Raw genomic sequence first — 16663 nt, forward strand, 5'->3', positions numbered from 1 at the left:
TTATTTTTTTTTTTTTTTGGTGCTGCCGAGCGCCGATTTTTCATAAATTAGAATGCGATCGAGTGCTTGTGGAATTTCAAGTGTCTTGGCATTCGATTTCAGTTCAAATTGAATTGTTTGTTGTTTTTTGTAAAACTCCAAGCACACATCGGGTTTCGTATAACGATCAGAAAGAGCCCAATTAACTTGGATCTGGCACGGTTCTACGAAGGGTTTGTCTAATTTGAAGCAAGCATCATTTCCAAAGAGCAAACCTTTTTTGGAGTTGCACTTTATTTAGATGTTGCAGTGGCTAACATCTCAACTCGAAGCCCATTCAAAAACAAACGTGTTTTATAATGAAATCGAACTCTGCAACTCAATTGCAAATATGCAAAACAAATTCGCTGAATCAGACTGAGTTATAGTCCGAAATATACTTACAACAATTTATGCAGTTGAGTTGAAAGATATTCAAGCCATTTTTTTATATTTGATGCATTCCGAATTTTTAATTTCCATTTAAATGAAAATAATTTAAGATATATATCAATTAATTCGGTTAAATTAAAAGATATTCAAGCCCAATTTATATATTTAATGCATTCAGGTTTATTAATAAGAATAAAATAAAAGAAAATAATTTAAAATATATATTAATTTATTCGGTTAAATTAAAAGATATTCAAGCTCAGTTTGTATATCTAATACATTCAGAATCTGATGACAGCTGGTTAAATATTATTAATAAATATCTGGCAACCGTTTTATATTTACTAAAAAAAAGAAGAGTTTTTTTTAAGGCAGAACTCAAGCCGCAGCTAATTATAAGTTTTGTACAAAACTGGTTTATTTAATGTATGAAAACTGGATGCATTTACTTAAATATATAAATTGTTGCAACGTTTGCCGTATGTGAACCGGAAACAAAACCTGCGGAATAAATATAAGTATTTATTATATTGGAGGAATACGAATTTTGCAATATTGCAATAATAATGAACTTCACTATTCTCACAAATCTGTCTGCAAGGGTATTAAATCTTCGGCGCACCGAAGATACCCTACCTTTCTCGCTTTTATTTGTTCTTTGTATTATAAAACTTGGCTTGGTTAATATCAGAAGAAACAGATCAATTGCTTCGCCCAAAAATATAAGGAAACGGTTATAAATTTGGCATATTATCGAAAGCGCATCAAATTATTTGGTTTGTTCTGCAGCAATATTCGTGATTTTATTTATTTTATTTTGAAATTAAATGCAATTATTTTTTCAACTGCAAGACCATAGATAATAACATATGTATGTGTTTATATAGCACACGACATGCCCAATGTTTTGATTCTTAATTAATAAATGCAAGAGACTGAGCCATAAGTGTCTACACAAACACATGCGAACAGTATGCACATGTGTGTGTGTCAGCAGCAACAGCAGCAACAACAACAACCACATCAACCAGGAGCTGCGGAAGAAACTCAAAAGTGTGCAAAGCCTTTCGATCGTAGTCCGCCATAAAAATGTTTCCAACATTACAAAGAAGGGGAATACTGGAACTGGAATAAGTTGGGCTGCGCTGGCAGCAGCAGCAGCAGCAACAGCAGCTGCCTTGCGTTCCAGTCGGAGGTGGGCCTTGTCGACGACGACAGCAGCAACAGACGTGCTCCGTCTCGCTTGCGCACACGCACAGCCGGCCCGTGTCGTTTGAGATGGCAAATGCGTTGGGCTCTCTCTGGTTGGAACTGTTGGCAGTTAACAAGAACATCTCATTTGCTCGCTCCCCCCTGCTATGGGCCATCTAGCGCTCTCGCTCTCGCGCTCGCGCTCGCACTGTCGACGGCGCAACGACGGCCTTGTGCCCCTGGCCAGGCTGGCAGTCGCTGGCAAACGGCAGACCAGTTTGTGTTTAAACGCGAATAGGCATAGGCGCACATCTCCCAGCTGTTGGCTGTGCCTGTCCACGATTTCAAGCCCAAGCGAGAGGCCACTGACAGGTTGTGGAACTCGTTTCAACGTGTCGATCGGTGCAAATAAGAAACCAAAGTGCGCGCGCGTGTGTGTGCGCGTATGTGTTTGTGTGTGTGTATGTGCAATAGACGTAAACGTTAAATCTACCATTAATATGCCTATTGAAAACATATAAAACAAGTATTAACTAATTGATAAATATACCATAAAATAGAATAACAAAATAGTTAAATAAATTAAAACATAAACACATGTATTTGCGAGCAACTAACACGACCTTTTTAGCTCAGGTGCTGAGCGACAGACGTGTCGCAGTGACCCGCAACCGGAACTCGGACTCGCAACAAATAAAAGTAAATAAATAGTGTCCAGCATCAGAGGACGATTTGTCGGCAAACAGCCAAAGTCAATAAAAAACAAACAACAGAGAGAAAAAAAATCAAAGTACAAGAATAAAACGCAAAGTCACAGCAAAACAAACAAAACATTTTCCGGCTCCGGCGACATTAACAGAACTGCTCGACATCGACAATTTGTTTTATCAATTTTCAACAAGCCCAACAACAGCAACAACAACAACAACAATAGCGGAGCAGCCAACAAACCAACAAACAACAAAAGCGCCCAGAGTGCTTAGCCGCGCTCGCGCCAAGCACGCACGCCAACAACAACAACAACAACAGCAACAACAATAATACCATCTCCATATCCACATCCACATCCGCATCCATCTTCAGCTCCACCCACTCCTGACCAACAAGCTGCAGCCACCCAACACCCAGCACCCAAAACCCCTTGTCAAGTGCTCAACAGCATCCCGCCAGCATCGGCCTTCGCCTCCGACCCCGCTGACGCCCCCGCCCAACAGTATCCTTGCAGGGCGCGGGCGCCCCACAGTGAGCTCTCATACTCGCGACCTGCCTTTGCCGTAGCCGTCGCCAGTTCCCGTCACCAGTTCAGCGACAAAGACGAACGCGACAATGGCTGCATATGCGCAGTTTGGATATGGTTACCCGTCGGCAAATCAGGTAAGCAAAAGCACTCGCCAAATGGAATACCTATAGGAATGTGTTTCCGATTTGGGTCTATTTAATTTCTATATTCATATCTATAACAATGTATTTCACACTAGATAAAACAGTATTCTGTCCAGCTAGCATTTTTATGTAGTTTAACGTAATAGAAGCAGCATCGCAAAGTATATCTATGTTGCGAGTTGTCTAGGCCCTATATCTGTATACATATAACTTCAATGAATATATATGTTATATATAATGACATTTTTGCTGATTGACAGACAGATTGCAGTTCAAATTTATCCTGTGTTGTCAATTAAGTGCACGCCAAGGCGGAATTGTCAGCAAATTTCCATCCGCAATTGTGAAAAATTGGTGAAAAATGTTTCGATCTGTAAAAGATAAACGGCCGTTGGCTTTCTTAGATAATCCTTGTCTTTTCCGTTCGTTTGTTCAAAGTATCGATATCAGGAACAATATAGGGTTGCTTATTATCTTTTCGTTACACTAAATGGTTGCATTGATTACATTCCAATTCGAATGGAACTGGTTGTTGATTTTACAGATCCATATTTTCTTTGTTTCTCTTTCGACTGAGCTCAAAATGATTTGCAAATAAGTGTGTTAAAATTGTATGGAATATATTCTGTTATACGGTAGTATAAAATAATTTTCTATTTTCTCAAGGGCGCAAAATGAGTTGTCTAGAAATTGAAGAAAAGCCTTGGCCCGGGCAATATCTGATTAATATTCGCTAGAGTATATAAGTAGAAATATATATAATTATGAAACTATTTATTTAGTATTTGTAAAATAACATACTTGACTGAAGAGGTAAATAATATATTTATTATGCACATTAACATTGAAGAGTCCGACTCTCATATTATCCATGCCAAAGAGTTTCTTAAAGTCTTACTCAATGCAATTTATATAGTTCGCCTGTGGGATAAGTGCGTGTGCGTTCGTGTGTGCCGTGCAGTGTTTAGTTATATTCCGTCCAATATATATGTAAATGGCAAATGACGACGGCGATGTATTTGAAATAAACATAAATTTAAATTTTATGCCCTCCTAAAATGCTAAGCACAGGCAATGTGGCATGAATATGCAAGCTATATGACCAGCTTCTGGACTCTGTGTTGAGGTAATAGACGCCCCAAGCAAATGTTGCACAATTTAGGACATTGTGCAGCCGTTGCCAGCGTCCTGCCTGCTCCAGCCGCCATCCTGGCCAGCGGCGCTGCGTTGCATCGTTCGACTTCGGACCATAATTACTTGGCCAACTGGAATGGTCACGTCTGCGGGACGAGGGGCCGGCGCTGGACAGGCGGCGTAATGTGAAGTTCAGTAATTCAAATTAGTTAGCTGAGGTTTTTGTTGTGTGAGCCGGGACCGAAGGCAATGGCCAATGAAATAGGACACCAACGCCCATACACTGACTGCCGTAAATATGTTACCCTCTTATAGTTTAGAGAGCTTCTATATGTTTGCTCTCCATATATATATAAATTCGCGTTTGAACGCATCGAATGGAGCGCCATTTATTATAATATGCAAAGCTCGGTAAATGGCAATAATTAAAATAATGAATCAGATTATCGTCTGTAATTATGTCTGCGGATGTGCAAAGTGCGGCCTACAAATGCTGTCCAACATTATTTTGTTGTTGCTACATCTCCAGGCGAAATTCTATTCAAGCTATGCCATTTGTTGTGGTTGAGTTGCTTAGAGAACTTGTTTCAGTTATTTTTTATGATCTTACATTCAAATAAATAGCGAACAGCTTAGTACACAAATTGGTTTGATTGCAAGACATGCAAATATTTATAGTTTATTAGGCTTTCGTTAATTCTAGTCCAAATAAATGATATTTTATTATGCTTTTATTTCACTTGTTAGATAGCTTTGATAATCTTTAATGACTGAACAATTTTTTTTAGAATTATGTCAGATTTTGTTTTGTTATTTTTGGGCTTACGTCAAAAGTATTCATCAAAATATTTTACGATCTGCTTTATGTTAAGTTTATATCTTGTTTCAATATTTATTTATTTATTTATTTAACTTATAATGTTTTTCTAAACATACGCATATACGCGCATCTTTTTCAGCAGTTATGTCTCTGCTTCTTGATTAAGTTCGGTCTTTATAGTCCGATTTTTATGAAATTCTCACGGCATAATGCAGACAGGATTCTACCTCCAATAAAAGGATTTATTTTTAATGTTAAATCTGTATATATGCCTTTATATATCTAGCTCTTATAATGTTAAAGGCACGCATGCATTAAAAATCATGTTCCAGAATCGATTTTTATCAATATTATTAAAAATGGATTAGCAAATTCTAAGCTACTTCTACATGTGTTATAGGGGAAGTTTAGTATCTGAGATAGACGAATAGACACACATGGCTGATCACGAATATATATACCTAGTCAGCTCATAGATGCTTGCTTCTGCCTGTTACATACATTTGCTCGCAAACAATATACCCTTTATGGTCAATTTGCAATGGGTACAGAATATATAAAGCACCTCATAAGGCTGCTCTGACCTTCGGCTCAGGCATTACAGCATGCATATCTAGCCTGGAATTTGGGTTCACCAAGAAAGCTCGGGCCATAAATAATAATATACACACACAAACATGCATATATATTTATGTGCTTAAAAGTCGTATTCATTAATTTAATTTAATTTTAATTTCAACGCCAATTCGGCATCCCAAATATGACACACACCAAAATCGCTGACGAATTCAATATAATACGTACATACATATATGTATGTGCGTATGTATGGCATACTATATGTATGTGCGTATGAATTTAATCATGAACAGAATTGTCAACTTGCCATGCGTGGAGCAGCAGTTCACGCATTTCATACCAGAATAACTGAAATTCCCAGGCTGCAGAGCGGCTGGCAGTGTCCTGCCTGGCACTGGCACTGGCCCTGGCTCTGGCCCGAGCCGTGCGAGAAAAAACTAATATTTTGCAGTGTGCATTCCATAATTGATTTATGAATTTTTAATGCAAACATTGAAAGCCACAAAACAAAGAGTTTGCCTCCAACGGCAGGAGCAGCGGCCCAGGAACTGGGACGACAACGACAACAGCAACTACTGAAACTGAAGTTAATTCAATAAAAGGAGCGCACAACAACAACAACAACAGCAGCAACAGCAGCAGCAGCAGCAGCAACAGCAGCAGCAGCAGCAGCAACTTATTCGCATTAGCAAAAACACGCATCAGAGCTATGGGTATTCGGATTGGTATTGGTATTGGCAGGGAATGGGTACGGGTATGGGTTTGGGTATTGCTACGCCTGGCTGTATGTTGCTGCTGCGGATGAATGTGAGAATATGCCAAATGCCACGACGCACTGCCGCCGCCGTCGCCGCCGCCTCAGGTTTCTGTCTGCCGCCGCCCAGAGCCAAAACCAAAACCAAATGTTGGCAGTCCCAAGCTCAGCTCCTGCTCCTTTTAATTTCGCTTATTGTTTGTCATTGCTGTTGCTGTTGTTGTTGTTGCTGTGTTGCCCGTTAGTGCTGTCGGCGCCGTTGCCGGTTGGTGCTGCAATACCAAGTCGACTGGCGTCAGGAGCAACCTATTGCGGAGCAGCTATCACTTTTTGCAGCAGACTCTTTGTTTAGATGTTGCTGCTGCTGTTGTTGTTGCAGTTGTTTGGAGTGCAAAAACAAAAATCCATAAACGCATCTTCAGCAGTAGCAGCAACAAGAGCGAAACGGCAGCAGCCACAACAACCCACAACAACACACACAACAACACACACACACACACGCACGCACACAGTTGCCGGAGCATAACAAGCAGAACTTCACAGCCCAACCTCCTTTTGTTGCACGCACTGAGCAATTGGCAATTGGAATTGAAATTGGCAAGGTGGGACTCGGCACTCGGCACTGGGAACTCGGAACTGGGGACTGGGGACTGGGAACTGGACTGAAGCGTACCGAACGGCCAGGCGTTTCGTGAGCTTTAACATAAATCATAAAATTAATAACCATAAAGTGACGGCACCAGTTTTTTTTGTTTTTTTTTGTTTTCGCCAGCATCTTGGTCAGAGCGGGTGGCCAAGAAGAGGATGCCACATGTTGGCTGATAAGTAGTCGAAGGCGGGAGGGAGGGGGCACATTCGATTGTCTGTGCGTGTGTGTGTCTGCACACACTTCAAAGGCACTAAATATGTAGAATGCGTTCACTTGTGGCAATTACGGTCAATGAGTATTGCTTTTCACTTTTCGTTTGTTGTCGATTTGCCTACTTAAAAAGTTTTCGCATTTACTTCGCAACGTGTCGAACAAATGGGATGTTGCAAGCCTCGCTGCCAGCATGGCATTCATCGATTCTTTGAACTTGGCTCATGCAACCGTTCAGCTATTATTCATGCAATACATTTTGCCATTCGAAAATACTTGAGTTCAAACGAAGGAAATTATATTTCAAATGCAGTTGGGTAATTAAGAATTTACTTTCAACTGATTTTCAACTAAAAACAATACAAATTTATCATTCATTTAACTAGCTTTGATAGTCAGCATTTAAAATGCATATTTGGTATTTATTGAGTATCATTTAAGTTTTATTTTCGTCAGTTGGTAAAACTACAAAATACTTTTGTTAATTCAAATTCAATTATGATACCATCTTTAGAAACAAAAACTTTGTCTGAACGATTCTCGATAAATTTATTTGCCTATATTAGAGCAGAAATAATAATAATATAATATAATTACCTTGTGACAAAAATGTGTAAAGGATAATTAAAAGCACTATTTAATCTGTATTTTTGTGTGTATGTGAGTATAAGTGTATTCTATGGCACTTCAGGGTTGTGTAACACCATAACAAGCCATTTTTTGGTAGTATAGTTTTTTGAAATTATCTTTAATTTAAATTATTTGATTCTTTGTAGTTTTTGGCTAGTTACTTTCTTATAGAAAAATATAAAAGTCCTTTGCAGCTAGGCTGTCCAGTTATCACTGAGCAGGAAATATCTGGGCTAGAATCCCAAGCTAGTTTGTTCATATATGTTTTGCATGTTATGCATGTAATATATACATATATATATGCTATATATGTTATATATGATATATATGTTATATAAGTTATATATGTTGTAAATGTTATACATTTTATACATGTTATATATGTGATATATATGTAATATATATGTAATGCATGTTATGTATGTAGTGTATGATGTGTCTATTATATATGTTGCGTATGTTATGTATGTTGTGCATGTTATGTATGTAATTTTAACAAAGAAGCTAGTGCTACTTGAAAAACAAATCAAACTTAAAATCAACAACAATCAGCTATAAATATTTTTTTTTATTAAATTTATAATTGAAAATTGTTGCTACATTTGAGCCGGCGACCTCTCGCCTCTATGACCAATTTCAAAAAGATTGCAAAAGAAAAGTACAAAAAAAAATATTTTTAGCTTTTATATTAAACAACACTATTTAGTAAATTATTTGAAATGCTGTATGCCTTAGAGGAATATCTTCGGTGTGTGAATATCCTTTCACATCGACATGCCACGCGAAATTGCAAAGCAGACATGCAGTTCACACCGTTTATCGTAATATTCGAGTCATAAAAGAGCGCACTATAAAGCAATATTTAATAGTAGTTGCCAACACTTGGCAACATTTGCAACATTTCCGCATTGTGGTAACTAAAGCCGTCTTTAAGCCAGCGAAGGAGAACCCCTCTCGGGACCATCCAATCCTGTCTGTGTGTCCACCTCACGATAAAGTCGGCACTGCCCGCTCCCAGCTCCCCGCTCGCTGCGTTCCGCTCCTTCAGTCCATCCAGTCCATTCAGTCCACAATGCATCCCAGAGTGGGTGAGTGAGAATCATTAAAAATAAACTGACTTGCGTGCCGATAATAAGCGCTGGTCGGTGGCTGCTTTGCCGGACCGCAGTCAGCCGGACAGACAGACGGACGCACGGTCGTTCGGACGGCCGGCCGGCCTGCTGGCCATTCGGGTCCGGGTCCTCAGTGTCGTTGTCGTCGCTGATATGTGTTTTTTATGGACGACCACAAAAACTGAAATTGATGTTCGAATCGCATATAAAAATAAAGAATAATAAGAAATGAGCGCGCGCAGCGTTTTGTACATTAGCTGCAAACTGTAAGGGAGTGAGAGAGAGGGTGATGGGGCGGGAGGGAGTGAGAGGGGGCCAGCCACTTGTTGTGGGTTTTTTGGATTCGCTGCCTGTCGTTGTTACAGTTGGTCGCCTGGTCAGGCCAGGTTCAGGCGACTCTGCTGGCCAACGGCCATCGGGCCAGTGGTGGTCATTCATTCAGAATTCATTAGATTTCATTCATGAAAACGCCTTCATTATGCAATAATTTCGAGTTGTGCGGCAGATCCCGTGCCCGGGCCGGAGCCAGGACTGCGGTCCGGTTGTCCGCACGAAATTGCTTTGCGATTAGATAGCCTGCAGGAGGTGTTGAAAATCAGCTTGTTCAAACCGTGAATTACCATTATTATTTAAAGCATAAATTTGACTGTACAGTAGCTCTCTCGCTCTCCGATTGAGAAGTCCGCGAATGGGCCAACAGTAGCCGCAGCAGGCGGAATGAGTAATAACTGTTAGCCGATGTGTATATTTTGGTAACAGGTTGCATGCAACAGCATGATTATCGGGGAAATCACTTTAATACCGATTTATTAATCCACTATGAAGAATTGAAGAACTGTGAAAAAATAGCTGTACATATGCCTGAGGTAATTAGAAGATTGACAGTCGTGACGAGGGAATTCACATGAATCGCATAATCTCACATGGATAGCGCCTTTGAGAAATGTGATTTCTACGCTCATTGATCTTTAAAGCCTGTTTCGATGGGGTTTATTGGTAGCTCAGACTTTCTGGATATGGGCACAGAGCAGTCTAGCACTTGCCCTAGAGGCCAATGCTATTGCTGCTGCTGCTGCTGTTGTTGTTGTTGTTGTTGTTGTTGGTGGTGTTTGTTTTGAGTGGAAGGTCTTACAGCCTTTCAATCGGAATCGGCGATTCGTTGCGGTTATCGTGCAAGCGCATACCTGAGTGCCTCATTCAATTTCTTGCCCTTTTTGCTGCGCAATGCCCACACTCAATCGAGCGGTCGATCGGTCCGCTGATACTTCGGTTTGTACCCTTTTCAAAGACGTGCCCGTGCCGAGATCGAGACGGAGACGGAGGCAACCGAGTTCGAGCCCGAGTCCGTTGCAAAGACAGCCCCAACAGTATCTGAAATCTGACTGTGATAAATTGAAAATTAATGAAGTGAAAATAGATGGAACGGATCGCAAAATGCGCCAAGCCAATAAAATATTTTGACATTTGGAGTTATCGTCTTAATCTGTTTTCTTGATTTTCGACCTGAGAAGAAGGTTCGGGCCCGGGCCCGGATTCGGGTTCGGCACTCTCTCTCTCTCCCCCTCTCTCTCCCTCTCTCTCTCTAGCTCGTTGCGTTCTCGTCCTTGATCGCATCACCTGTTTTAGGAAGAATCGTACCATTGCAAAAACCTTTTTTCGCCTTTAGATACATATACATACATATATATATAACTTTTTTCGTGAAATAAATTTTAGCCTGGCTCTGTGTGTTTTTTTATTTTAAATTTTAGTTACTTGGTGGTGCGGCGGCAACTACTGGCGACAGCCAAAGCGGACTTGGTGGGGGCTCGGTGCCCTCGCCGCTGTCCGGCACAAATGAGGCCTCCCTCAGTCCCTCGGGCGGCTCGACAACGACAGGCATCACTGGCCCCGTCAGTCCAGGTGCAATTTCTCAGTCGTCTAACAATGCGGGCCCGACAGCGGCGGCAGCCACATCGCCGACGGATGCAGATGCAGTTGGCAGCGACGTGACCGGCGCTACAGAAACAGATGCCGCTGGCAGCGGCGTCGGCAGCGGCGGCAGCGCTCTAGAGGCTCATGTCCGTGTTGCGAATAGCATGTCCTGCTGCGAAAACGGACGACCCATCATCACAGATCCCGTCTCGGGCCAGACAGTCTGCTCGTGCCAGTATGATTCGGCGCGTTTGACGCTCGGCGGATACTCACGCATGGCTTTACCCACAGCTGGCGTAGGAGTCTACGGCGGCCCGTATCCCTCGAACGAGCAGAATCCCTACCCCAGCATTGGTGTAGACAACTCGGCCTTCTATTCACCGCTGGTAAGTGATGCTGTCTTCGATGCTGATGATAATGTTATGTCGCTAATTGGATTAGTGCAGCAGGCATAAGTCCACGCGGAATGTAAGCCGACAGGTTACGCGCGGCTGGCCATCCGGTTTTCGAACTGTTGATCTGCTGGAGGCCATCACGATCGGTCGATCTGTCGATCTGTCGAACTGTCGATCTGTCGACCTGTCTGTCTGGCTACTCCAGTAGGCCAATTGCTGAAAGCTTACAAGCATGTTATCGGCTTAGCCGAGTCAATGAGGCGCTGCCTCGACAGATGCATAACTATTTTAATATGTGTAATTGGTTTCACTTTCAGAGCAATCCCTATGGCATGAAGGATACCAGCTCCAGCTCCGATATGAACGCTTGGACCTCAGCGGGCCTGCAATCAACTAGTGGGTATTACTCCTATGATCCCACACTGGCTGCTTATGGGTGAGTCTATAAACGCCAATGACAATTCAAAACGAGCTAGAATACCCAGGTTGGGAGTGTCCGACTAGGTGATACCCTAAACCCAGGGACTAGCTACCCATTTACTTGGGTAGTTCTTGTCAATATTTATGAAAGGCATAAATAAGTCAAACAAATATGTGTACATACTAAAGTACAAGGCTAAACCTATTGTAGTCTCCGAGATTGACGTGCTTAAACAGACAGACATGTAGACGGACTTACGGATGTACTCTCTAGCTCCTCATTCTGATCAAAAACTTGTATAGAGTTGGAGTTGTGCCCTGCTGCCTATCATTTAAATATGCACAAAACTATTAGAACATTTGCACCCGTCTTCAATGGGTTCAGGGTATAAAAACAAACAACAACAATTGCGCCACTAAGAAAGTTAAGCGAGTTTAAAATGTTTTCATGGGCCGTCGACCAAAAGTTTCCGTGCAGCGTCTGCTGAGTTTTTATCACCACAAAAGGTTTAGCGCGGCCCAACTGCCAACTGGCAACCGGCAACTGGCAACTGGCAACTGGCAACTGGCAAGTGGCAAGTGGCAAGTGGCAAGTGGCAAGTGGCCCAAGCAGGCAAGTTAGCATGCTCGGGCCCACGGTCCGGGCTTAAACTGTCGCAGCGAGCGTAGACAATCGGCCGGGATATCGTGCTTGTACTGCTTAACGCCCTCTAACTTGCCGTACCCCTCGAACTTGCCCTAACCCTAAGCAAGGCGGCGGCGCGCCGCGATGCTTTTAAAAAATATACTAAACTCAATAAGTTTATGGCTGGAAGGGACGCTCTGTTGGTTGTATGGTGAGCTGGGCGGAAGGAAGTTACAAATGCACAGATTAAAATTCCCAGGGCGTTTCTCCTGTCGTCGTTTTTATTGTGCGTCATGAAGCGCAATTTTGTGAGTCGAAAGTGCAACACGTACTAAAACCGAAAAAAAAAATTGAGCAGCCAAAGACGAGAAAAACTGAATCATAAACCATTTTGCTAGCCACATCGTTGCGTTTAACCCGCCATTAAAAAAAAACTCTTAAAGTTATGCAAATTAAGGGTAAATACTGTAACGGACAAATTAAAATTGTGTTTAAGTTTGATGCCATAAAATAATCTTATGGGGCTGGCAACCGACTAGTAAAGGGGTGAGGAAATAGCTTAACTTAGCAAATATGCTTTGTAAATAGTTTATGATTTATTGTATAGAGATATTAATCTTATTAGCGTACAAATTATAACTAGTGAAAAGCAGTTCTCGGTAGATGTGTTTTCTAAGTGAGCAATTTGGACAAGTGCAAAGTGAGGATCTTGGTTCAAATCTCAGACGAGTTTATCGATGTACTATTACTTTAGCGGAGCATCTTAGTTAGCTATTATAACAACTGCTATTCTATATAAATAATAAGTGAATAACAATACAAATAATAATAATAATTGGTTCCTCGGGAGTTATATTAAGATTTCGACAATGGAGGCTCAAGTTCACGTCTAGAGTTTGGCTTGAATGTCATATGCAAAGGTCTTGCTCAGCCTATGCTGTTTATACCGTGTGTATTTTGTAAAATTGGGTGTATTGGCTTGTTGTGCTATCTAAAAAATATATAAATCTATATTAAATCATGCACAGTCTTAAAGCTCATGAGCTCCTTTAAAAATCGACCCAAAAATCCAACAAGAAGGTTCCACACACAGCTTGAGCTGTTAGTACTTGTTTTTTTGTTGTAATAATTGTTTTTCTTCGAATAATTTTGCAATAACTTAAGCCTGACACGCGCCTCTCTTATTTTTCAACATTTTTAAGAACTTTGTCCCATCGTACGCCGTGCGGCCTTTGGCTTTTGTTTTTAAGTGTGTGTGTTGAGGAGAACTTGAAATGTAATTGTTTGACTGGTAGGTGTGGCAAGCCAACACTGTTAATTGCCGGGGCACTGATAAGCGCAGGGTCTGGACCCGTCTGATTGACCGGAAGACCCAAGCACTTGATATTTATACAATAACAGGGCGTTGTCGCGTTTAAGCTGCGTTTTCTGCTTACAGTTGGGCTCGATGTCAGTTGTGCTTGGCTATAATCTATAATGAGAAAAACTTTCTCAATGTTGTCTATATTACAGCTATGGGCCCAACTACGATCTCGCCTCCCGTCGCAAGAATGCCACGCGCGAGTCAACGGCGACGCTGAAGGCGTGGCTGAGCGAGCACAAGAAGAATCCATATCCGACCAAGGGCGAGAAAATTATGCTGGCCATCATCACAAAGATGACGCTCACCCAGGTCTCTACATGGTTTGCGAATGCACGACGCCGTCTGAAAAAGGAGAATAAAATGACGTGGGAACCAAAAAACAAGACGGAAGACGATGACGACGGACTGTTGTCGGATGAGGATAAGGAGAAGGAGGCCAACGAGGGCTCCAAGCTGCAGGCCAGCGACACATTTGGTAAGCTGTCACTTAATTTGCTGTGCTCCAAACCGAGCCGCCTTCACCCCCTCCCGCCGATGTCATTGACCCGAGCAAGTGTCTAAATCGAAATGTTTTTATCCATAGTATGCGCGGGGGCTTATATCATTTTAAGGTCGTATTTGTATTGTTTTTCCCGTTCCATCGATTTCAATGGCTGTCGCTTGCTGACCCTTCATGCCCCGCCCAGACCCCAACTACTGCAGATTTTGTGGCAGCGGCCTTTTAAGTACAATTTATGTGGCGAAACGAATGTTATGCAATCTTTGTCTTCTCCGGCTGCCGTTGTCGCCGCCGCCGCCGCTGCCGTCCGTTTATTTGTCTGACTGCTTAGGCGACATCCTCCCCGGAAGTTGACAGCACATTGTTGGCAAAGTGGCCTTGCGCCCGCACTTGGCTCTCCATATGCATAGCGGCGGCCTTGCTCGACTTGGCGACCGGCTTGCTCTGAATTTTGCTTGCGAGGGGGCATGGACAACGGGAGTTGGAGCGGAAGCCGGAGCATTTTGTTGCTGAAAGCTTTCTGCAAGGGCACTGCGCGAGGGTTGCACGCATCAACGCCCACCAACAATTTCAAGGGTTTTTGCCTGCGCCTGGCAAACGCCTAGTTGCCAGTTGCCAGCTGCCAGCTGTTAGCGGCAAGTGGCAAGTGGCAAGTGGCAAATGCCAAGTGCCAAGTTTGCAGTCTTCTTAGAACTTGTCTACTTCCGCACTCGACTTGAAATTAATTTTATTTAATTTAATTTTGTCTCCGTTCTGCCAAACGAAAAACTTTAATCACCAGATCCCGGCCAACAACGCATCAAGTCCGAGCTGGCCAAGACGGACAAAACGGAACTGGACATTGACGAGAAGTTGGAGCGTGAGCCGCAGAATTTGCTGGCCATCCGTGGCCTGCCACCGTATGGTACACCAAATTTCAATCCGCATCCGGCGCACTCCTACAATCCCTACGCACATGCCCACGCCCACGCTCACGCCCATGTACACCAGCAACAGCAGCATCAGCAGCAGCAGGAGCAACAGCAACAACAGCAACAGCAGCAGCAGCAGCAGACGGCAGCCGTTTATTACAATCCCGGCTACGTGCAGGGTCATGGCCAAGATGTTGGTGGCAGTGAATACGCCCTTCAAAAAAACCAGCTGAGCAGAGACTGTGGCATACCGGTGCCGGCGAGCAAGCCCAAAATCTGGAGTGTGGCCGACACAGTCGCCTGCAAGACACCACCGCCTACGGCATATCTCGGCCAGAATTTTTATCCACATCAGCAGCAGCAGCAGCAGGCACAAGCGGCGCTCGATACACCGACCACGACCCAGCTGCATCCGGATCAGCACCCAGGGCACGGCACTCACCCGACTATGGGGCCGCAAGTCGAGCTCGGTTCGCCGCTGAGTATGATGAGCAGCTACGCCGCCGCATCGCCATATTCGCGGATACCTACGGCGTACACCGAGGCCATGGGCATGCATACCAAGACGCCTATCAATATGCATCGCGATCTATCCCAGCTCCAGGTGCATTCCAGTTCGAGCCAAGCACCCTACCTGCCCCAGTCCCATCAGCAGAGGATGGGGTTTACCGAGATCCAGCCCGATACACCGCCACAGACGCCGCCAAATATGAAGCTGATCAGCCACAACAACAGCAACACCACCACCAACAACAGCAACAACAACAGCAGCAACAGCAGCAGCTCTACGCTGCATTCCGGGCCCGGAACAGTGCCGGTAACATCCATGGGTTCAATGCTTTACAGTAACAACAATATATACCACAGTAGCAATAGTAGCAGTAGCTATCTAACGAGCAGTCGCTCAAACTCGTAAGGCCCATGGGGTTAGCCTATATAGTACACTCAACAAAATTGCCTTACCCAAAATTTAGTAAAATCGTCAAAAAATTGCGAAATTTCTATATTTCCAGAAAGGCTTTTTTTAAATGAAAAAAATATCTCTTATTAAAACAAGAATATGATCTTCTAAGTTTAAAGAAAATATTAGATATTAAAAAAATTTATTTAAAGACATATTTTCTTAAAATATATTTAGACTTTCAGGAAATATTTTCTGAAATGAAGAAAATGTTTAATTTAATGGCGATTTTCCAAAATGTAAACAAGCATATATTGTTGAGTGTTAATGCCGATACCAAATATTTGAATAACCAGGCCCAAGTGGACAAGTGCAAATATCGCCGGCAATCGTTAAGGGATGCCCACGATAGCGATAGCGATAACGATAACGATACCACACTAATTATTTCGCAATAAATGTAGCTTAAGCATGGCAATAAAACTTTGTTTCCCATAACATATCGTAAATTATTTCACTTTATAACTTTAATTAGCATATTCACACCCATCAATTTAAACAGCGACCCAGACATCTCAGACTCACACGACACAACAGTTTGTCATGCGGTGGGATTTGAGTCATTCCCCATTTGGGTTTAATGACTCGAACATGACACTATACAGCTTCAAGAATGCTAAACAAAAACTTGCAACACTTCTCAGCTCATTCATATGAATTTTGAGTGCTGCTCTCTCTCTCTCTCTCTCTCTCTCTCACTCT

At 42.6% G+C, this 16663-nt stretch overlaps 1 protein-coding gene across 1 annotated transcript; it reads left to right on the forward strand.

Moving 5' to 3' along the window:
* Positions 1–2413: 2413 nt before the first annotated feature.
* Positions 2414–16042, forward strand: LOC115770177 (homeobox protein caupolican). The gene is made up of 5 exons (XM_030715337.1): positions 2414–2976; positions 10625–11173; positions 11500–11618; positions 13740–14065; positions 14871–16042. The coding sequence occupies exons 1-5, from the start codon at positions 2929–2931 to the stop codon at positions 15914–15916; spliced, it is 2088 nt and encodes a 695-aa protein (XP_030571197.1). The 5' UTR covers positions 2414–2928; the 3' UTR covers positions 15917–16042.
* The last annotated feature ends 621 nt before the right edge of the window (positions 16043–16663 follow it).

This window comes from Drosophila novamexicana, unplaced genomic scaffold (genome assembly GCF_003285875.2).
Source record: "Drosophila novamexicana strain 15010-1031.04,08,12 unplaced genomic scaffold, DnovRS2.1 tig00004555-arrow-pilon, whole genome shotgun sequence".
NCBI lineage: Eukaryota > Metazoa > Arthropoda > Insecta > Diptera > Drosophilidae > Drosophila > Drosophila novamexicana.

Excerpts from the sequence above, each read along its gene's own strand:
- LOC115770177 (XM_030715337.1), top strand. The coding sequence starts at position 2,929 with ATGGCTGCATATGCGCAGTTTGGATATGGTTACCCGTCGGCAAATCAG. Across the intron at positions 2,977-10,624 it reads GTTACCCGTCGGCAAATCAG|TTACTTGGTGGTGCGGCGGC; the intron begins GTAAGCAAAAGC and ends TTTAAATTTTAG. Across the intron at positions 14,066-14,870 it reads GCAGGCCAGCGACACATTTG|ATCCCGGCCAACAACGCATC; the intron begins GTAAGCTGTCAC and ends TTTAATCACCAG.